Genomic DNA, 24449 nt, shown 5'->3' on the forward strand with positions numbered 1-24449 from the left:
CAAATAACAAATTGAACTGTTGGAATATCAAAAGGTTTATTGAGATACTTTTGGATAAATGGGAGCTAAAACAAAATCAGGCAGTGCAACTTTAAGCTGAATTTTAGCTAAAGCTGACCACACCTCCCGTCTCACACACATCTTTGCAGTTAGTTTAGCATTGTGATAATACACTAATCGTTATAAACAGTACCTATGTGTCAAAGAAACTCCCCCTTGACATGTTTTCTTAAAGCTACAGTCTAACATTTTGGGAAAATTATCTGTTCACTTTCCTGGCAAGAGTGAAATGAGAAGATCGTTACAGCTTGTAGGACATTTAGTTAAAGCGGCTACGAGTAACATTTAAATATCTTTTAAACAGCCTCATGTTTCCTCTGATAATCATAAATTACCTTTAACAGCAAACGAGACCATCAGTGCAAAGAAATACGTTTTTATATAGTTTGTATTACTGCTTTTGGTCTGGTCGCACACCCAGTCCGATTTTCGGTTCGCTCGTGCAGGCTCTATGGTCACATATCCGTATTGGTCGCAGATTTCAGTGTGGCGCTGCAACGCGATTTGAGAAGCCTATCCCTCCAGGTGAGGGAAGGGGAGCGGGAGCCTTGTTTGAGACAGTTATTTGTCGTCATAATGACTGATAACGGGGCTGAACCATCAAAGAAAAAAAAGAGAATGCAATGAAGAAAAGCTAAAAGGGAGAGTGATATAGGCTACGGGCGGGACGAGGGCGTTGCCAAGCAACGTGTATACAATTTCACGAGAGCGAAACTAGACTGCAGTGTTTACTCCTAAATTAATGAGCGGTTGGTACTAACACAAAGTTTGCTTTGCTTCACCATCATCAGATAACCATTATCTGAAATAGTCATTATTTACATCAACAACACAAACACATTACCTCATCGTGATCCATACTAACTGCCGTCTCTCGTTCATTCGCTTTCTGTGAGGACACGTAATCTTTCAGCTCCGTGAGAGAGAGTAGTTAGGTGACGCTGCTGCATCAACTCATTGCAATCAGGTGTGTGTAGCACTGACTGGCATTAGTTGATGCAGTGTCAAAACCACTCTCACAGAGCCGAAAAGAGTCCTCACACTTTCAACACACGGACATGCACTATATTGCGCCCTTCTCAGTTCACACTCGCACGCCTGGCACGAGCTAGAAAACAGCTTTGCGACAGCGAACGTCGTAAAAATACTACCGCTTTTGTCCAAAGGGGACGCCAACGTGCCATGTTACTCGTAGTGGCTTTAATAGTAGACAGGCCTACATTTTCTCCTGGAACTCTTGGCAAGGAAGTTATTGTTTTTCCCGAAATGTCAACCTAGGCTATTCCTTTATATGTAACAATTATCAGTGTGGCATATCTCTGTGCTTAGATTCCATTTATTTGCCGGTTGTGCAAGTTGAGCCAGTTTTATCAAGTATTAAGCGTGTCTGTCTGTGTGTGTGTGTGTGTGTGTGTGTGTGTGTGTGTGTGTGTGTGTGTGTGTGTGTGTGTGTGCGTGTGTGTCTAGGTCTATTGATTGCCAATGCATTTTTTGAATGTACTGATGTTGCTCAGCTGCTCTTGTATATATCGCCTGCAATCAATTTGCCATGGTGTACAAATGATGTCTTTTCTTGGATCTTATATACAGTATGTATATTTTTGGCACACAGTTAGACCTCTTAACAAAGATCTGTAATGTTTGTGACTGTGTTTTTGTATGTTTACGTAACCATTTGTATGTGTGCAAGTGTTTTTGAAAGTTGGGAGAGAGTGTATTTTGTATGCATGTGTATGTGTATGTAACGACAAGCATTAATGAGGATATAAGTAACTTCAATGTCAAAAAAAGAATATCTATAAACGCCTCATCCATATTATGTTTTACCTGTGATGTTATGTGTAACATGCATTCTGGTGTCATACATTCATGTCCCAGGTTGCGTAAATTTGACTGCAAAATAAATCTATCTGTGGTAAATTGCTGTATGCTTTTGTATATTGTGATTTATGTTGGCCAGTTGTCACATCCATTAAATTGGACAGGATACAGTCTTGGCAGCAGATGCATGCGGTTTCTTTGTATCAAACAAGGCAAGTATCCTGAACAAATGTTTCTCGCTTTTTTAGTATGATCCTTCTTTTTCTTATTTTAATAAGATTTTTTTTTCTGATTTATGATTTCCAAGAACTATGTGCACGACGCAATACAAGAAAAAAATGGCTGACCATGACAAACTTAGGCAAGTATAGACAATTGCACAATCAGCAGTGCTGCATTCTGGCCTATTTAAACAAAAGGAAGAGGGAGAAAAACATGCATTACCGGTAGTTAACATACGCCATTATACATTTAATTTTACGACACTTAAAAAGTTGATGGTTTGCCATTTACAATGTGAGCCTTTATGAGTGCTTCCATTGCTGTGTGGCTGCACTCAAGTCGTGAAGTTGGGTAGATGGATTTGCTTACAAGGAGGAACTCAGACTTTGAGTGGCCTTCCACTGTAGTGTTTCAAGTAGGAGGTCAGAATATCTCCACTGTCCAGTTTTATGGAACACAACATGAGTGGTTCAATCAAAAACAACCTCAACACAACTGTCTAAAAAACCAAACTTCCAATATGCTGATGAAAATGATCATAATTGAATATATAATAGTGAAATCCCAAAACAGAGCAGTTAATACTTCTCAAACGACAAGTTGTATTTATTACAGTAATTCCACCCTACACAGGTCAACCCTCACTAGATCCACCAGAACAACAATGGAAAATACAGTATATTTAGTGTTAAATAACGTGCAAAGTTTAACCCTAATGTGTTCTGACAGAGACAGCCAAAGTGCTTAATGGTACAGTACAGTGCATTATTAATGGTAGATAAAATGTGGACAACGCACATGTGGGTTGAAAAGTGAAACTTTAAAATCACATTGTGGATCTTAAGACACTGTCTGTGTCAGTAAAAATATACAGTACCTTTTTTGTGATGTTTTATGATGTAAATGCCTGACACCCTGTTCCGTATCAATTTGGTACCTCCTGCAGTGCAAAAAAGTTGCCAAAATAATTTTGGATCCGGACACAGCATAAAAAATTACATACGGAAAAAAAAGTCATAAATATTCACACTTTTTCAAACATGGATCAGAAAACGTAACAATATCTGGCAGCAGCGTCAGACTCACACACACTCTCCAGCAAAAACATACAACGGTAAAACATTTAGGCTACTCAGGTGAACTGCTGCACAGGAATCCATTCGATCTCACACATTTTTTTCAGCCTGCTCCGACATAGTGCAACCGCTTCTGTTTCAGTGTAGCGGAGAACTATTAGACAAGTCTGGCTTGTTTCACAAAATGTAGCCAAAGTTCAAACATCCATTGTTTCCAGAGCTTGTTTGTATAGTCCCCCCGAAATTTGCTAATTTTTGTGTTCCAAAACTGTAAACGAAACCATGTGAAATCCTCCTCCTGAAGGACCAGCTCCGTCTCTACTATGTCGTCTTTCCATAAGATTTTCTCTTGTTACATTTTTTGTGAGAAATTTTTCCTCAGTTACTCACTAGTGTTCATTGTGGTCTTGTCACAGAGGGGGTTGATGAATGAATGTCCTGAGCAGGTTGAGTTTTGAGGACTGCCTCGGTCATTCTCACAACAACTTTTCTCCCATGGCGAGTCTCCTGAAATCACACTGAAGAGATGTTGCCGCTAGTTTGCCGCCCGAGCCCTCCGTGTGTTCGAATTGTGATCTGAGTGATACTCCGCTTGGCTGGCGTGAGATGATTCCGATTGCGACACTTCCACAGCCATCTCCGCAGCTCTGCTTGGACCTGCAGACAAATGCATGTGTGCAAGACAAACAGACAAAACAATGTACATATAATGAGTCCTCTGAAGATACTGTGGCAGATGAAGCAGCAATATATTCTGTGTATACGTTTCTGTTGGAAGCAGACCAAATATACAGGTGTGACAAAACAGATGTGGTCTTGGTCCGGATGAAAATAAACCATGGTTCGGTTCGTATCCAGTGTGAAAACATTATTTGGATGGGTTGGACTTCAGACCAATAACATACAATATGCCGCGGTAGCACACGGATAGAGGATAAGACAACGTTTTTAAGTGCGCTTGCATAACTGATATGTGAAACCAAACCTAACCGGATTAAATTAATACAATGGAACAAAATCATGAACCTTGCTCAACAGCAAACCAGTGTGTGACAAGTTCTTCTTCCAAATGACACCGCCATTGAATACCATGTTCATTGGTTAATTTTGTTATATATATATATGAAAATATAGAGCTTGGGAACATAGGGATGACCCCGTCACCTCCATTCACCTACCTCTCCATTCATGAAGCAGTAAAGCAGTGCCACTACGAAACCCTGCAAAGCAAGAGACATGGAGCCTGTTTTAAAATCACTCCAATGTTGTACACACTCCAAAGTCACTATAGTAGGCTAAGTGCTGATAGAAGGTTAAGTCAGCATAAAATATCTATGTTTCGAAGCAGCTTTTTTGGTAGGCTAAATTTCACAGATAATGTGACTCATTTCTGTCTAGTAGATTAGCCAACCCACACTTAATTTTAAATATGCAGTGACCTACATATGACCTGAGTAAGTCATGAATGCATAAGCATTGCCTTAAGTGTTAAAAGATTATTTTTAGAAACATATTTAAATTGCAATATAAGCCTTTTGAACACCTTTGCTTCCCCTCATCCTGCCATATGTCTGCTGTGGGGAAAAATTCCATAAGCAAGGCAGTAAGCAAATTATATTTGGAAAGTTGTTTGGGTGATATGTCATAATATAGTGTGTAGGTGCAGACCTTTTGTTCTCTGTTGTTTTTTACCTGAAAGGAACCCAGCCCCAGCTCGATGTATAGTCGTGCTGCCACTCCAGTGTTCTCGGGCAGGAAGGCAAATACTGTGTAGTGCATCCCAAACAGGGGGATGAGGAACAGGGTGGATTTAGCCAGCCTCCTGAAGGGAACAGATAACAGACAAAGAAATGAAAGGAGACTAAGTCAGTCCAGGTAAAGGAACACTGATCTGTATTACAAAAAAACACATTCTCAATATAGCGAGGTTTTTTTCATGAACACATCACTTTATGCCAGAACTAGAACAATAGGAGCGGTTTCAGATTTTCCTTGGTTTTATCTGTGCTCTTTCATTAGTATTTAGAAGTGGGTGGGGCTCCGTTCAGAAAAAACAGATGTCACATACTCCCATGCACCAATCAGGATTAAGTCATTTGGACTTAATAAGTGATGACAATTGTACATTTGTTTGCCTATCAAAACACACCCACACAGCCCTGATAAGAGCTTTTGAGTTTTAAACTCCCAATAAGTAATAACTAATAACTACTTTCTTTCTACTCTGACTTTGATAAGGAGTTTATTATCCTGTTATCTGGAGAAAACAAAGCTAGTTTTGTTGTGATCTTGAGAAAATTGTATTTTTTTTTCTAGAGATATTGGGTTAATTTATTCCATTTTGACAAGATAATGAAATTCAAAAATAATTGCATGTATACGGCCATTATCAGCTTCAATACTTCTTATCATTTAATGTTAAAGAGAAAACCTTAATATTTGAAACCAAGTTTTCAGCAGTTTTAAAAGCTATTTCTCATCTCAACAACAACAATCTGAAAATAAAGTTATTATCTTTTTTTGAAAAATTCACCTTTTATCAGTTTCAGTGTAATCCATTTTTGATTTGTTTGTTTTAAATGGCAGAATACAAGTTCAGACAAAGGCGGACCGGTTGTGGCGAATATTCAATCATTATCAAACCAACTGACCTTTTAAAAGAACACCCTCATCATTCAGGCTTATCAGTGGAATAGATTGAAATGTCACACAAAAAAAATGTGACGCATTGTTCTCAAAGCTCAGTTCAAAGCAGATCAGCGATGTCCAAATATTGTGTAAACGTTATTCAATTGTGTTAATGTTACATTATTGTACCAACTTGCAAAATAAATAACTCTCCAGGTCTGCCATACATCCCACAACATCAACTGAATAATCCCCCTGTCAATCACAGATCCATGCACAGCAGTTAATAGAACCCGAACATTATCGTGTTCTCTGTTGATCATATCTGATTTCAAAGCTCTAACACTTAGTAGTAGGACATGACAATTGAAATAGAAAAACCCAATTAGACATTCTGATGAGATAAAACATCAACATCTGCTGAAAGATAAGATTTTTTTTTTTAAATAGAAGAAAAAAAACAGATTACTTTCAAGCCTATAATAGGATTGTGTTTGTCTTTTGTCATGCCTGGGATTTGTGCCTTTTGTGTCACCGTCACTGATCCATCTGATTGCGATTGAAGTTGGTAAGATTGTAAGAGATGAAGAGCTTTTGAAGGTGTAAAACATTCATTGAACTGGTGGAACTATCCTGTCGCACGGCGATAGAGGTGACGTCTATTTATGGCATCCGGAGCTATTTCTGTGTGCTGTTCTCATTCTAAATTAATTCAGTTGAGCTGGAATCTGCGTCGACCAAGTGTCAAAACGGAAGGTAGGATTTATTCCAGGAAAGCAGGATTTCTGGGCTCCCAGGGATGATTCATAGTCGCAGGATTTTCCCCTCTCAAAGTATTAAAAAGGATTTCAAAGCGCTCTCCTCCTTTCCCATGTCAAATAATTTAACTCTTCACTCTTCAAAGAACCTGCCATTCATTTCTGACACCCAGCATTTTTTTCACCCAACACTTGCTAAAAATTGCGTTATAGTTAAAAAAAAATATGATTCCCTCAAATTTATAATGGAGAGAAGAGCACGGCACACTTGAAAATGAATGAATTGAAATGAATTGGTATTTGAAGTGTACATAGCCTCTTTTCTCCATATTTGGTGTTTTTGATCTTTGTACACATAATTCTTTAAGCAAATTGCTAGCAACAGCGTGCTAAGCAGCATCCATAATGCTAACATTTCCACAATGGCAATACTTTTTAAGAGCATTTTAAATTAGCATGCTAATATTTCCAAAATTAAGCTGATGTAAATGTAATTTAAGTTGTTAGGCATTTTGTCATAAACCAGAGTAAATCAAATCATCTTTATTGGCATAAATATACATTGTTGCCTAAACTTAGTGTTGGACAAATTTTATTTTGAACAGCTGTTTGCGCTGGATAGAAACTCAGAGAATCATCAAACTCATTACAATTTTTTCTGAGGTGGACCTAAATGTCTTATCCCAATGTCATGGAAATCCGTACGATATGCCTTTTTCACAGCAGGCATTTTTTCATAGCAGGAAAAGCACAGGTGTTACTCATAACTTTAACAATGGCTACCCTCTATTTGTATTTATCCCAGTAAGCCATGACTGAGCCAACATGCAGAAGAACACAACCCTGAAATTAAAGCAGCGAAATGGAATTTGGCCATTATACTTTATAATGATTTCAAGATCGCCATGTTAGAACTTCCAGCCCTATAACTGCCAGCCCTATGTCCATTGTTTTTGCATTGGCCATGGACAGGGGCGTTGCACCAAATTCTGGGCCCCTATACAGGAAGTCCTGATGGGCCCTTTTGAGAGGCGGTCTTACATGTAAAAGCTATGTTTGTCTATAGTCCAAAACGCATGAGTGACTGGTCCCTCTCTGAGCCAGATAACAACACAATGTTTCTATTGATGAATGACCAAATCATTACGCATACTTGAACACAATCCCTGGTCTAATGACTCTTAATAACCATGCACACACACAGTGTTTCTCACAGGAATTTGGGAGACTGTCGTGGACCCTGGACCATTCTAGGGGGGTCCGGGGGAATGCTCCCCCAGAAGAAAGGTTTTAAAGTAAAATTCATCAATCTGGTGCACTTTGAGAAGAAAACTAAGGCTAAATCAACTGTTTCCTATGTAAGCTATTTAGTACTATTTTCTGGAATAATTTATAGACACAGAATGACCAAAAAGCAGAAAGAAGAAATGTACATGTTTAAAAAATCCAGTCAGCTTCGGGAATTTTTTCCCTTCATTTGTATTTTTTAGGCCCCTGATCTTCGTAGCCCCGAACAATATTATTTAAAAAAATAAAAAAAAGGTACTGACGAATGAAAGGCCCCTATATTGAGCCAGTAAAAAAAAAAGCCCCCCTCTGCCTTGGGCCCCCCAAGCCTGTCCGCAGTCCGACTGCCCTGAACGTAACTGACCATCGTCAGATGCTCATAATTACCGAGTAGAAGTTGAATGCGTCATAATACAATTCAATGCATCCTCTGAATGGGCGCATAGGCTACTGGAGCACTGTCAGACAGTAATATGTGTAAAACACATAGTCACTGTAGTAGTAACGTTCAGTTATAGTTACTGTAGGAACCGTTGCTCTACAATGAACTGGCGACTTTTTTTTGTTAATTTTTTTTTAATGAACTGGCGACTTGATCAGAGTGTAGCGCGGCCAGATGACAGCTAACGTAGGATTCAGTCTGCGCCCCGTCAAAGGTAATGTTATGAATGAACAAGTAGTAGGCTAATTGTTTCAGCCTCCCTCTGTAGTTTTACTCTCACCATTCTTAGAAAAAAAGTTTTTGAAGTCCTGGGCCCCTGCTCTGCTGCTCTTACTCCTGGCCTCCTTCTCAACTCTTTTTTTGGGGGCATCCTCGCCTGCTGGAGTTCACTCACTCTCACTTAATTCCAATGAGGAAGAACGAACCGCGGGGTGGATCAAACCATTTGAATATTGTATGACTTGTGGCTTTGTTTTAATTCGGACTCATTAGTTCACTGTATGCATAATCATTTTGTCATACATTCTACTGGGGGCTGTGTGGGCCCTAGCTGGCTGTGGGCCCTTATAATCGTCATAACCTTTACCCCCTATACGACGGCCCTGGCCATGGATAACGAAATGAAAACAAGAGAAGAATTGCTGATGGCAAAGCTGTCATGGGTTGTTGTTTTTTAAAGTAAAACAGTGTGCTAGTGTGCCAGTGAGAGAGAGAGTGAGAGATAGAGAAACAGAAAACTACTGCCCTGATTTCACAGCGTTAAAAATAACAAATAAAAACATCTATGAATAAATAAAGAGAAGCATCAAATCAATGGGGTTTCATATGGTTATAAATACATACAGTGTATGTCCCTGCATAGTTGTGTGGCTTGTCTGATGTCAAACATATCATTTTCACTGTCTTCTTTCTGCCAAACTAGTGCGGCTTGTGTCAAAAATAGGAGTCCCGCGCTGACATGTGAGCAGTGTGAATGATCTCACCTGTTAACATGGGAACCTAATTAAAAAGACGCACGCCACGTTTGTAGTGTGAACAAGACCTAAGCACTTTGTCTGCCCTGAAGTCTTCCCCTGCATTAATGGACTAGCATCAACTGCTTCCTTCATCCTTCACAATCAGTGGCACATCCATCATCTGTTTGGCGACATGCTCGGAAGCAACATCCAATCTCATTATAAGCCTCTGCTGCCTGACACTTCTCACCAGTAGCAAAAACATTCCTGCAAAAGAATAGTGATGTTCCCACCTTATCCTATATCCTAATATAAATGGTCAACTCCTAATGCAAGTGTATCTGAAATAACTCTACTTATAATAATGTAGCCATGGGCTGGTTGTGTTAGCAGCAGGTTTTGACTTACATGAAATGTCCAGTGTCATTGTTCCTGGCCATGGCTGAAGATTTAAGCTTTTGAACCAGGATCCGGATCACATTGATGAAGATGACAATGTTGATCTGGTATGGCATCAGAGATACACACACACACACACACACACACACACACACACACACACACACACACACACACACACACACACACACACACACACACACACACACACACACACACACACACACACACACACACACACACACACACAATTATGCAAGTGACAAACACTGTTAATCATGAAGACAGACGTAGTAGCCATAACTGAGTAGTGCAAGGCTTTGCTTATACACTTGCTAATTCACTGCTCACCACCAGCGAGACTGTTATTGGTCCTTTAATAATCCACCAAATACCAACGTTGTCATTGTCATCCCAGCACCTGTAATTAAAGCCAGATGCAATTCAATTCAGTGTACAGTACAAACACAGAAAGCATAACTTCTGCTACTGTTTAACATGCTGTGCTAAAGTGTTTTTTCATCTATATACATACGGTATACTGGATATATATATATATAGGCCTATATACTGTATATATACACTCACTGGCCACTTTACTAGGTATAGCAGTTCATTTTCTTGTTAACACATATAACTAATCAGCCAATCACATGTCAGCAGATCAATGCATTTAGGCATGTAGACCTGCACGGGACAACTTATTGAGGTTGAAACCGAGCAACAGAATGGGTAAGAAAGGGGTTCGGCAGTGGCGAAGTGGGTAGGGAGATCGCCTCTGGAGTGCAGGGTCGGAGGTTCGATCCCCCGTCTCCCCGCCACATGTCGAAGTGTCCCTGAGCAAGACACTGAACCCCAAATTGCTCCCGATGGTTCAGAGAGCGCCTTGCATGGCAGCTACTGCCATCGGTGTATGAGTGTGTGTATGAATGGGTGAATGTGGTAAGATATGTAAAGCGCTTTGGGGCTGAGAAAATCGGCTAGAAGGCGCTATATAAGTCAAGTCCATTTACCATTTACCATTTAAGTGACTTTGAACATGGCAATGTTGAGTGTGCCAGGAGGGCTGGTATGAGTATTTCAGAAACTGCTGATCTACTGGGATTTTCCCTCTAAACCATCTCTAGGGTTTACAGAAAATAGTCTGAAAAAGAAAAAATATCCAGTGAGCGGCATTTGTGTGGACGTAAAAAAAAAATATATATATATATATATATATATATATATATATATATATATATACTGCACATATATACAGTATATATAGGCTATTTTACTGATTATTATTAGATATATCGTACCCTCTGTCATCATAGAAGAATCTGGTCAACACCCAAAGAATGAGAACAGTTGACGGAAGCCCTGCAAGGTAAGAGCAGAGATTAATTATTAATGCTTTGTGTGTCTGTCAAGAAAAACAAATTAGGTTGACACTCGTGCCCCAACTCACATACTATGTATTGCCTTTCTTAAGAAAATGTTCTTAAGCATGAAAAACATTGTTTTTTTTCCTGTGTTCCTCAAACGTCACTGTTTCTAAATAGCATTTTTATTCCAGCAAAAGGAGCAGACATATGATTAAAGCAGGAGGAAAAAAGATAGTACAACCCGGAAAGAAGCTGATCACATCAGAGCCACTCTGGATACAAAATGAGCACCACACACATGCACACACATACACACACACGCGCACGCGTCCGGTCAAGCACGCACAGGTCTGAGCAACAGATGAATATGGCATTATCTTCAGGGCCTCAAAAGATGGCATCCTGCAGGAGCAAAACAGGAGTCTGTTGTTGCATGTCTGGCTACATGCACAAACACACATGCACAAACACACAATGTTTTATTCTTCTCAAATAGGGGGGCTGGATGTTTAAAAAAAAATAAAAAAGTCTACATTCGGCAAAATATATTAAAGTAGGGTACCAATCGACCAACATTTCCATCCCTAGAGCTTAAACGGGGATACAATTCCCCCTTCGTCCTCTCCAAGATCAAAAGTAAAACTGACTCAGCAAAGCAAGTGTTGGTGTCCTGTGGCGTTTCTACAAACTTGTGACAAAGAAGACAATTTTGGCTACAGTGCTTAATCTGAGACTTGCAGAATCCTCGACAAGTATTTCTGGACAGAGGCATAGCATTTGGCCTTCCTTCTGCTAATGCAGAGGGTTGCTTTTATTATTTCCTCCCTCCTTGGTCTGCAGTTGCCAGCTCCACTATTCCTCCTCATTTTGATCTGTAGTATGTTGTCTTTAAATCCAATTAAAAGTTACTACTGTATTACTGTTACAGTTACTTGCTGCTGTAGTAACTAAACTAAAAGTTGCTTACAGTCTGCCTGAAGCACCACTTGTTCCTTGGTGAGACTGCTGCCAACATAACCCATGCCCCTACCTCAGAGGGTCTGCTCAAATGAACAGAAGGGGATTTGAGTATCTGTCCAGCTGGCGCACTTCACCAAATCCTGCCATCTCCTATACTAAAAATACTCTTGCCTGTCTCAGCCGAGCATAACAAGGTGTTATTGCGTAGAGAAGAAAGAGCACAACATCATCTTCACAAGTTATCTTACGCCAATTGTTAAGTTCTTTTTCCAAAATAATCAGCAGCTCAGGCTCCTCACATACAAATGCTGCTTCTGTCTACAACCTGATAACAGGTATGCTGCTGTTTCTCCCTCTCACTCTCACTCCTGCACGACACACACCTGCCTGTCTGCTCAGCCTGCAGTTGCTCGATTATACTGTAAAATGTACAGAGAAAGAAAGGCTGTGGAACTTTTCAATTGAAGCATATGACAATAGGAAAAAACACAGCAAGCAGAAAACAAATGGAAGGCAAGTGGAAAGCACTTAAAAGATGTAAAAGGTAAGAAAAGTTCAAGGTATAAATCATAGGGTAAGCCGAGAAAAAGTGCTGCCGCAATCACTGCTCAGGAACAACTGGCAATTTTTCTCTCTCACGTGTTCGAAATAAAAAGCTAAAGCACTTTTTTCCCAACACAAATATTAATATAACGTGTAATAAAAAATCTGGTTTCCTTGAGCCATTCAATGTGGATTCGTCATCACTCGATTGACAGCCTGTCATGGGCTTTTCACATTCACAAACAATGTCTTCCCTGCTCACCCCATCCAATCAAGATGTACCACCAGAAGTATTTCCTCTGAGAGACGAAGGTCAGGGCCAGCAGGGTTTGCAGATACATGCCTTCCACCAGCAACCAGAAGTAATTAGCCAGGATGCTGAACTGGAAGAAAGCAACGGCTGACTTGCACGCTGCCTAGAGAGAACACAATAAAGCAAAGATATAATACTGGATTTAATGCTAAAGTAACTCACAGTAGTGTCGGAGGAGAATTTTCTTAACCCATACAGGAACAAAAATAATTCAATTTGAAGATTCATGACAAACCTGGTCTTTGTCTTCCCATTTCCCATTGTGTGTTTGAGATTGTAGGTTATGATTTGAGAGGCTGTGGTTAAGGATTTGAATTTGAAAAGTTCTAATTGCTCTGTTTTATCTTTTTTTACGCAATTAGATTCCGTTGTGCAAGAGCCAAAATTTTTCGCTGCAATTTGATTTTTTATTGCACCAGTCACACTTAAAGTTCTCCCTTCTATTTGGATTCCTGCGCTGAGTCGCATTCATATGTAATTACACTTAAAAAAGAAAAGCCTTTGAAGTACAGGAACATATTGTACATATATTTTTTTCATGGAATTACATTATTTTGTAAAAAAAACTAAATTAAATTTTTACTATTAACAGAACAGTTAATAAAATAAATACAATTACTTATAGTTTAGACGAAACATTCAAGAAATATATAGTACTTCCAGCACACATACAGGGTTCATGGGTGACAAACAAAACAAAAAAAATACCACACGATGTCAATTTAAAAATATTAAAGCTGTTACATATGGGTACATCTTTCATTTTACCTTATCAGAAAATGAAACATAATTGTTGTGTTATTTTTAATTTCATCTAATCTGGGAATTTTTCCATTCATCAGTTTGCCTCTTTCACTCCTCTTTCCTGTCATTGTTAATGCAATCACTCGGCATACTAAAGGGATCTGAATTATGACGTAAACATTAAGCAATGCTAAAGCGCGCTCACCGTAGACACAGAGCAATGGTCCAGGGTCTCATCAGAGAACAGCACTGTGTCTTTAATGAAAACAGCGCTGGCTCTCAGGACGAAGGAGGAGAACAGGTTGACGTGGATGTAGTTTCTGGTGCAGCGAAACTTTCTGGAAGATGTTAAAAAATTAAAATTAAATAGATGACAAGAAACTAAATTAATGTTTTGTGAGTCTGTCGCTTTAAGGTCATTTTAACATCCTTTGACATAATGCAATTATTTGACCGGCTGTGTGTTTCTACGGGTTTAGTTTTGGTCCAATTGCGATTTGAACAGTGTAACAGTAACAACATGATGAGTATTATCCACCCAAAACAGCTTCATAGGCATTCATGCTTTATAAAAACCAAATCACATTCCCTTCTTAGGTAATAAATATTTCATGACAATAAGTGGACAAACAACTGCATAGATTTGCATGTCTAAAAGTATTGCCAAGCCTATAAATATAACATGTAACTTCTCTATATAAGAGGCTTGTCTGGGCCTTAAGTGATCAAACAAGTCGGATCTGATTATCTGGATATTTGCAGCTGTTTGAATTGTAAGATGCTACTGAAATATATTTGTCTCTAAAAATAGCTTTTCAAATTTTGCACAAAACCACTTTAAACCCTCCAGACTAGGATGTTAAATGTTTGGGTGAGTGAGCATCCTGGTTGGTGCCCTGTGGTTGTGACTGTACGTAGGACAGTGTGTGCTTCTCTGCTCTTACCTGAAGGCTGTGAACACCACTATGGCTGTAATGAGGGAGATGAGCGAGGTAGCGTAGCCCACAGTGTAAACCTGTCTGAATGTGGAGAGGTAACTGGTCTGCAGACAGAGAGAAACAGAGTGTGTGACTAGAATGCAGTGCAGCAAAATGTAAAGACGAGGAAATGGCTAGATGGGCCAAACTTTACACACAAATGTCAGAACTGGGAATTTAAATAATGACATTTGTGCTTTCATTATTAGATTCAATACAAAAATAATTACGGAAAGTTCAGCACAGCTATACTTAAACATGAAACTTCATAGTTTGAAAAAATATTTTATTGTGTTACAGTAACAAATTAAAGACCTCCCTGGGCCAAGCTTTAATTGGCGGCTCACATGGCAATATCTAGTACATAGTTATGCATTACCCACTATTTTTTTTACTAACTACTATATGTTATAGTTATGAATTACATTTTTTTTTGGTTAGTAGTAACTAAAAAAGCAGAACCAAAAAAACCTAAAAAAATTTAGTATAATGCATAACTATGTACACCAGAAACTAACTGGTGCACACCAGAAAGTTAATAACTATGTAGTAGTTACTAAAAAAAAAGTAATTAGGATAAAAAATAAAAGGACCATATCACTTACTTCCCCTTTAACATGAGCAGGTACCAATAACATCTTTTAACCCAGTATTATTTTAACAATAATGTTGGTCACTGGATCAAAACCATCTATACACTGACACAAGGTTAAGCAAGTAACCCAGTATTGCGCCAATGCTGTATTTTGAAACCAATGATTTGTAGAGTGTACAATAAGTGCAGTGTTGCCTGTGTTTGACGGCCTCAGGATCACCACAATGGCAAGTGGGCTTGGATAGGATATAATGTGTGTGGAATAATAAACAAATTACACACATACTGCACGCTGTATTATAAGAATGCAACATTTTGATTGGTTTTCGATTAAATATTGCGACTGAATGGGTGGAAATGTTGCAACACTGCTCACTTGTGTGTAGTAGAGTTTGTTGGGTTACGGTCTCATTGTAGCTATAATGTAGTGAACGAACAATAAAAAACAGAAACGGAGCACCGTTTCCAAATCACAACCCTCAAAATGTGTTTTGTCTTTGAAGTCTACTATGTCAGTGGGGCTCGAGCAGTGTGGGAGGAAGAGTGGCAAGGATGCAGAAAACAATATGAATAAGCTTAACTGATTGGCTCGATTACAACAACATGTCTGTTTACCTCAGATTCAGGTTCGCTGTCTGCACTGAAAGCACAGGCCTCCTCAAAGGGTGGATACATGTCCGACCAGCCGTCAGCAGTACAGTTCCTATAAACATGCTCTAATGTGGGAACAGAAAGCAAGAACAATCACATTTTTCAAGTGATTCCACCATCGCAAAGTTGTTCTCAGTAGCTCACATAATCTTTTTAGAAGCTTAGCCATTTGGTTCTTATTAACATTCTTTATTAATCTTCTCTGCAGCTTCCCTTTTCCTTAACTCAAACGTCTATGAATGAACGTATAGTTTAAATCAATTATGTAAAATGCTGCAAAAGTGACATTAGACTAGTGACAGTAGACTTTGAAATTTAGACTCTGGTTCCTGGGTTTTTAAAAATGAACAGTGGGAGTGGACAATAAGTTTGAGATATCAGGCCTGACACTCCACCTGTGTTATACCGTGTTCCTCTGCTCCGGGGAACCCAAGTTACATTCATAATATTTCATTTGTCTGTTTCTCAATTTTTCCGATGCACCCAAGCATAAAACCTTTGAACTTGTAATAACACATTTTTGTGGCCAGCTGGGAGCAGTTATCGGAAACATTGCTATTGTTTGTGTCCGATATTAATTCGTTTTTAGCTCTGTTTAGGTTCTCAACCAACTCCTGAGGGAAATACCTGGCTTTTACTCCACTGCATTTATTCAATGGTTGTAGTTACTATTTGCCTGACAGATTACGATTTTTTACAAACAAAACATTTGACGAGGTTAGACAATACAATGTTAATGTAAAGATTAATCTACCCTAACCCTATGTTAAGAAGCCTTCCCTAATCCTCGGCATAGCTACAAAAGTACAATCACATTTCAACATGAATGCATCAGTAATGAACCCAATTATAATATCGTATTAACGTAGCAGTAGTAGTAGTAGCCTAGCAGTAGAAGTAGATTCATCCTCTATAACATTTCTCATTTTCAAGTGTGGTGTATTTTGTCATAACACATCCTAAAATGACTGTTTAATTAAGTAAAACCATTATACTGAATAACAAGATATCTACAAGTCAAAATGCACCTCTCCATGTGTGCTGAGCAGGCCATTATATAAATAGTGTTCTCCCCTGGTAAGAGACAGGGTCAGGAATGTGGGTTGTTTGGCTTGGTCATCGAAAGGGAAACCTCCGGTATTTCAGCTTTAGCTTGCATACATTAGAATAGGCTCAGGACTGACTGTTTTACGAGCCTAACAGTAGTTAGTTTATGTGAAGTTGCGAAATCATACTATTCTGAAAGTCTGAGTAGACTCACAGGCACCCCATGGGGCACTCCTCTGAAGATGATGTTTCCAACTAAGTCTCTTTTGGTAATGTTTTAAGGAATAGTCAGTGTCCACCTATCAGGGACGACAAGGGGGCAGATCCTATTGACCAGTGACACTCATCTTACTTAGAGTCGGAGAATAAATAGGCCTTAAAATCAGAAGAATAGCGGGTTTTTGCTAGGAGCTTTTCATGGTGCATCTACCTCACTTCAATTTGACTCCAATACTTCGCATATTTTGATTGGCTTCGTTCTTTTGATTGCAGTCTGAGTTTTTGTTTATAATAAAGAATTGTTCCGGAAACCTCCTCAACTGCTTCAAGCTGTCTCTTTTTCCATCATCCTGATAACCACCACAGTTCGTGAAAGTCTGTCCAGAAACTACAAAGTGGCGTCATCGAACAGAGGGCTTCTGGACGGTTCATTGGGACAACGCGGTGACCCGGAGCTCAACTTTCTCCCCAGCGGCTCGCCAGGTGAGCATTGTTGCTCTGTGGGGGGAGACTTGGGCCCTGGTATCCTTGCGTGTGTTCGTGATGCTGTCGGGCTGTAAATTACTGAATGCGGGGTGAACGACATGGTGGTTCGGTTGATGGGAGAAGATACAGACTACATTACTGTTTTGTTTCGGCTTAAAAAAGAGAGGGATGCATATTTTATGTAGGCTATACATACATTTTAAGTTTGTGGTGCCAAGACTGTGAGATTAAGTTGTCTTCTTCTCACCTAAATTTCAATGTGACGCGTGAGGTAACGACTGGCTCATATTGTTTGTGGTAGGCTAACTTGTCAACCAATTAAAATTTTTACTTTATTCTATGTGACGCGTGAGGTAACGGGTGGCTCATATTGTTTGTGGTAGGCTAACTTGTCAACCAATTAAAATTTTTACTTTATTCTATGTGACGCGTGAGGTAACGGGTGGCTCATATTGTTTGTGGTAGGCTAACTTGTCAACCAATTAAAATTTTTACTTTATTCTATGTGACGTGTGAGGTAACGGGTGGCTCATATTGTTTGTGGTAGGCTAACTTGTCAACCAATTAAAATTTTTACTTTATTCTATGTGACGCGTGAGGTAACGGGTGGCTCATATTGTTTGTGGTAGGCTAACTTGTCAACCAATTAAAATTTTTACTTTATTCTATGTGACGTGTGAGGTAACGGGTGGCTCATGATGTTTTAGGTAACTTGTTCTCTATTAAACTAGTAGTTTAGACAGAAGTTGCCTTGTTGTTGCAGTGAGAAACTGCTGTGACGTTTTGACTTGTATTGGGATTCTTATAAGGTGTGACTTAGCGGGTTCAACGGGGATATAAAGGGGTGCTATGGGGTTCCTGGGGTGTGTGTGACTTAGTATTTACAAAGGGCTTTAATGTGGGTGGTCACGGTGAACTCTTTGGGGGTACCGCAGAGATACAACCTTGTGGCTTAAAAAGGGAACAATTTGTGTTTAAAGGGGTGTCACAGGGGTTAAAGGAACAAGTAGCTTTACTGGGGATTTAATTTGTCTTGTTAATGGGGTGTCACATAGATGTTTTTTGAGTATATTAAGAGGCCCAGAGTCAAGCCTAGAATGAAGATGTTCTAGAGTGTAGGGGCCCAGAATCAGGCCTAAGCTATAGCAGTTTTGTCTATTAAATGTTATTTGTGTGTTTGTCTGCTGTATGTACTAAGTGTTGTCTTGATATGACTAGGCCTATATAATAATAATTATTAGAATTTATTTGTGATGGCTGTCTGTGGGTATTTTGATCAGGTGACCACATGACGGATTATATGTTGAGATTGCTCTTAAAGTAAGAAAAGCATAGAAAGAAGAAAGAAAAAAAAAAAAAAAAAAAAAGAAAAGAAAGAGCCGGACCTCCACCGGCTCTACCTCGGAAATATATCCGAATAAAGTGCCTGTCACCCGGCCTTGGGTCGTGCTGCACTGGGGTGTGTCCTGGAGCTTTCTAACAGGTGAAAGGCGGGGCTGTGGGCCCGTAGCGGTGAGCCTGTTTGCGCGAGCCAAATTAAGCCTCGCGATTATGATGACTGTTTGATTTTGTCTCAATATAAAGACGACGGTTTGTACAACTATGTTTTCTGTGTTGGCAATTTCAATGCGGTAGTATATTGTGTACAGATGGGCTTTTAGCCTATTTTTAGCAAGCTGTAAAGTTCGGTCCGCCCGTGAACGCGCAGAACGGTAGACACACCAGACAAAGCGCGGGCACAGTACGTGTGTTCTTTAAAGATGCCTTGCGTGGCTTTTCCACATGTGAGCTCCTATGGTCTTTTATGGGAAAATAAGGGCGAGATAGTCTTGTTCTACGATCTTGTGAGTTAGGTTACACTCTTAAGGGCTCTATATGCAACGATTGGAGCTAGTTACAATAAAATTAAAGTAACATTGTGTAATTTTGAAAAAAAAAAAAAAAAAAAAAGGGGGGGGGGATAGACTAGCTTGCCTAACCCTTATGACATAATTAAAATAGAAACTAGAAGAGGCTTATCCAGGAGAAAATGAGAAATTTGTGTTTTGTCAAAGACTGTAATATGTTGAAATAACATGACAGTGGGAGAGTAGTTTACTCTGTGATTTGAGGCAAAATTTTCAGATGTAAGTCCCTTAGTTTAGGAACAAATTAGGAATGAGGAGTTAAAGGTGTAGTTGACAATAAAAAGATTTAATACAAATATTTGGAAAAATTTGTAGAACAGCATTGTAAATTTGATGATAAATTATTTCTATATAAAAAGTATACAGACACTTGTTTTACACCTGAGTAAGTTGCATAAAATGCATTAAGTATACAAACAACGTGTGGATTTTGATGTGGCAATTTGACTAGTAGTGACAAAGTGTTTAACTACTGATTGATCTAAAAGTAAGTTGACACATTTGCATTTGAAAGAGTGAGAAAAATCTGTTTCTGTTTGTATGTCTGCAGTTAACTTCTTTTTCTGGTTTCTTTTTCAAGCAGAAAGCTTGTGTTTATATAGACTCCACGGAAGCAGATGGATGTCAGGTAGCAGAGGGAGCGCTGGCAGACTGTGTTTAGTTTTAGATAGTATATAAGAAGGTCAATTAATGACCTGGAAAACAACACATGTATTTGAATTAAGGTGAGTTTAAGGATTGGTTGACACACTCAGTAAATCATTTACACTACCACCCCCTGAAGTTTTGATATGAGGAAATTGAATTAATTAAGTTAATTATTTTTGATGTTAGCTGTACAATATTACTGTCTCCTCATGAGATTTCAAAAGTAAGAATAGGTATCTTGATACCTTGGTGGACCATTTTGATGTATAGTGTAATGTGCCTTTGGTCTTATTTCCTTTCAGTGTTTAGTTTTGACTCAGGTCAGGAATAAGATGATAATTAAGGCTAGCTCACTCATAATTGTATGCATTCTATAGATATTTTGGAATTAAAGGGCAAGGGTCTGTGGACTCTTGACACAGAGGGTAAAGTAAATATTTCCTAGCCAACCATGGCAGCAAATGACAATGAAAATCCACAAAAGGAGGGGCTTACTAACTCTGATGGACTGTTCTTGAATGATGAGTGAACAGGGTTCCAGCATTCTGCCAGCCTATGCCGAATGTCCTGGGACACGGAGGACTGCAATAACAGTGACTGTTCTGGGATGCGAATTACTCAAACGATGGTACGAAACCAGGAACTTAAAAAAAAAAAAAAACAATGGAAGACTAATGACAAAACTTGTGTTGTTGTCTGTCACAGGGGAAGTGCTTCAGCCAGCACATCCAGAGAAGAATACAGATCCATCTCCTTGGAAGTTACAGTTCCTTTCTGTGTGGAGAGTTTCCTAAAACCCAACGTTTCCCCAAAAATTAATTTCTGTGCATGAAGTGAGGAGCCAGCCTTAAAACAGACCAAATTTAAGCTTCCATAGACATTAAAGGATTGATAAATAGAGTGATAACTCTGAGCAGTTATAGAGGAGTATTGTTTTTGTTGTTAGCACTTACAGAGGGAAAGGAAGGTTCATATTTCATCTATGATTTTTCTCATGCTTTCAAAGACACCTGGGTTTCTTTAAAATTTCATGCGATTTAAATTCTAGTTTTTGAAAAGATTGACTAGTAAAGCCACATGTTGTTTCCACGCTTTTTCTAATTTAATTATACTATTTGACTATCTGTCTCTGATTGAAAAGAATCATGCTCTTTAGAGTGATGACATCCTCTTCCAGTACAAAATCACTTCTTACAGTGTTTAGGAGTCTGCTAATTGAAAGGTTGCAAGGTAATACAAAAATAAAAATGTTAATACAAAAATAAAGATATGGAGGATTAATTAGGGTAATTAGTGTTTGAAGGTTGCAGATAAACTACAGGTTAGGGAAACAATAGAGTTCTAATGCATAACATGACCAGTATTGCATGCCTCTTCAAGAGAGGGGGGTGTGCTTGGACTGGCCTCAGGGTAAACAGGAAAACAGAGGAACAGGTGGTCTTGTGTGTATATTGTTGTGAGGAACTAGATTTCTTCAAAGGGACAGATAAACCCTGTCAGATTGCCACCAATAAACATTCACTAGGGAGTCTATTGACTTCTGGGCACATTGACTAGGGCAAGATTACAGGATATAGTTGGAGGATTTCAGTTAGTTGGCAACTTTTTGTCTGATCATAACCATTTTTATTTAGCTATTTTTTACGGATATTATAGGATCTCTATATATACTCTAAACCTACCTAATTCGGATATTTGGTTTGCTGCTTTATGGAATGGAATACTGACAATTGACAAATTTGGATATACAGAGAGCTGTCACAGTGCAACATCTTCCGGAATGATGAGCAGAGATTTTTAAACATATGTAGGTAACGGTTATTTTAAGGTTAACGAGGCATTTCAGTTTTGACTAAAGTAGAATTAAGGTACACAAGGTTGCTTTGGTTTATTTACCGATGTGAAATACAAATGGATCTGGCTATCTTTTTCGTAGTTATCAAGTCAGTTATGTCATATGTTTCTGTCATTTCTACGAGTGACAGGCGTCTTGTAGTATTGGTGAACTCGTATGGAACCTTGGTGTTCCCCTTGAGGAATTGTGAGGAGTTGATTTTACTATAGGTTGTTGAATGTGATGAGCTCGAAGACTCTACCTGTTCTACATTTGCTGGTGAGTATTGCAGGCCTGCGGGGGTACATGTTGCATGTTTGTTTGATTGTTTGTTTGTCAGATGTCAAGTTGCATGTTTTGCATGTTTGTGGACCGGTCCTTTATAATCTTATATGGCCTAGATAAATGTCTGTAACTTTATTTGTTGTTGACATTGTTTGAGAATTGCAGCTTTCCATCTTGGATCTGGGAACACGGCGTTGGATCCCTTTAACAAATGTTGTTTGCAATTTTAACTATGTTTGTGGAAGAATACTTTCATTTTCCGTAGGATACGTACAGTCAGGTGTGTGAAACCAGAGAGGTCTCTCTGTCCCACTGAGCAAACCAGAGTCTCAAGGGGGGAGGAGCAAATTGTCAGAAAGGGACTCCATGGAAGCAGGCTGCTAGTACACGCTAAGAAATATCAACTGGTGGCCAGTGGCCACATCCAGAATGGCAGGCTGCAACGTCATATAATCAACTCGGCTTGACAATGCCGTGTACGTTTTGTTATATTAGAATTATCAGATTTGTTCAAACTTTGAATGGGATTCAGTTTTAACAAGGGGGGAGGGATTAGATAAACAAATAAATACATACCTTCATCTTATTTTTTGAAATTTAAAGTAAATAGTGTTAAATTGCTTGACTGGGAGGTAAATTAAAGAGCAGTCAGTGCACTGCTTCTGGTCTCAGAATCAAACTTTGAACATATTTGACTTTAACACTTAAGAAATTGTTACACACGTGAGGTTTGTTATTGGCAAAGGTACTGGTGGTTGTTTTCCTCTCTTCTCAGTGTGATGGGGAGGATTATATGCCTGTCCAGGGAACCAAAAATAGACAAGGGAATGGACTGAGAGACTCAAACATGGACTTAGGTTATGATGGTTGGGCCCTGGGCAGAGCACGGACTGAGAGAGATTACACTGGTTCAGGGTATAAAGGACACTAAGAACCCCCGCACCAGAAGGCAACGCTGCTTAAGAAGGAGTTTGGTTATCATACAGAATTAAATACACGTCTATGTTCTTATATATATGTGGACACAGTATGTTGCAATGTGGAAGTTGTATTGTTTTGTCATAACCTGTGATATTGATGTTATGAATGTATTGTAACTCTGTGATGTATGCAAATATACTCAGCAACAACCTTAAAAACTGATAGGTTAATCTGGCTTACTTTTAGTACAGGTATTTTTTTGATAATACTTTAAGATAGGTTTAGAATCTAATGGCTGATTGGAATATGGTCATTTAATTTTAGAATAATGGATAATGATAATTGTTAATTTTAAAAAGGAGTTTCCCTACCTTATTTGGATTGACAGGTGCGGATTCTTCACGTTGAACAAGAAAGGTCTCCGAAATCCTTTTTGTTGTCTTTTAGACAAGGCAATTTTTGAACTAGGAGATAACAGCTGAACTTGCAAGACTACAGTCACGCCTAAAAGGCCATAAGCAAACATCTTTAGTCTCACTTTCCTGTATTTGGAAAAAGGTGTACCTGATAGTCTTGCAGGTGATGCTAAAGGTTAGCCAAATTTGATCTTTACTAAGAATTAAGCAATTAGCTTTTCCCAGTCTAACTTAAATTTAAAGTAATGTGAAATTGAGCAAATAGGACATAGTTAATACATTGCCCTTCAAAAATTAAGCTTCAAATAGGACTCTAAAGCGATCCAAAATAGGATTATAGAGGAGGACTTTTCCGAACAACAACTGAGAACTGCAACAAAGGCCAATCATTGTTAAGATGTGTTTAATTACCTTTCTTTCAAGACTTGTTTAGTCTTGAAGGGGGGAATATGTGGTGTATTTTGTCATAACACATCCTAAAATGACTGTTTAATTAAGTAAAACCATTATACTGAATAACAAGATATCTACAAGTCAAAATGCACCTCTCCATGTGTGCTGAGCAGGCCATTATATAAATAGTGTTCTCCCCTGGTAAGAGACAGGGTCAGGAATGTGGGTTGTTTGGCTTGGTCATCGAAAGGGAAACCTCCGGTATTTCAGCTTTAGCTTGCATACATTAGAATAGGCTCAGGACTGACTGTTTTACGAGCCTAACAGTAGTTAGTTTATGTGAAGTTGCGAAATCATACTATTCTGAAAGTCTGAGTAGACTCACAGGCACCCCATGGGGCACTCCTCTGAAGATGATGTTTCCAACTAAGTCTCTTTTGGTAATGTTTTAAGGAATAGTCAGTGTCCACCTATCAGGGACGACAAGGGGGCAG

The 24449-nt window shown here is 39.0% G+C and overlaps 1 protein-coding gene across 1 annotated transcript in view; it reads right to left on the reverse strand.

Moving 5' to 3' along the window:
• Window positions 1-3692: 3692 nt before the first annotated feature.
• Window positions 3693-24449, reverse strand: part of ghrhra (growth hormone releasing hormone receptor a) — a gene marked incomplete at both ends in the record, with an annotated part of 32011 nt that continues 11254 nt past the window's right edge. Inside the window, 10 exons of the mRNA XM_080034120.1 lie at window positions 3693-3836; window positions 4358-4399; window positions 4872-5001; window positions 9659-9753; window positions 10001-10070; window positions 10951-11011; window positions 12782-12935; window positions 13782-13914; window positions 14521-14618; window positions 15764-15864. Coding sequence (XP_079890246.1) covers window positions 3693-3836; window positions 4358-4399; window positions 4872-5001; window positions 9659-9753; window positions 10001-10070; window positions 10951-11011; window positions 12782-12935; window positions 13782-13914; window positions 14521-14618; window positions 15764-15864 — 1028 coding nt within the window. The remainder of the gene's footprint in view (window positions 3837-4357; window positions 4400-4871; window positions 5002-9658; window positions 9754-10000; window positions 10071-10950; window positions 11012-12781; window positions 12936-13781; window positions 13915-14520; window positions 14619-15763; window positions 15865-24449) is intronic.

This window comes from Ammodytes marinus, assembly GCF_949987685.1.
Source record: "Ammodytes marinus genome assembly, chromosome: 9".
Classification (NCBI taxonomy): domain Eukaryota; kingdom Metazoa; phylum Chordata; class Actinopteri; order Uranoscopiformes; family Ammodytidae; genus Ammodytes; species Ammodytes marinus.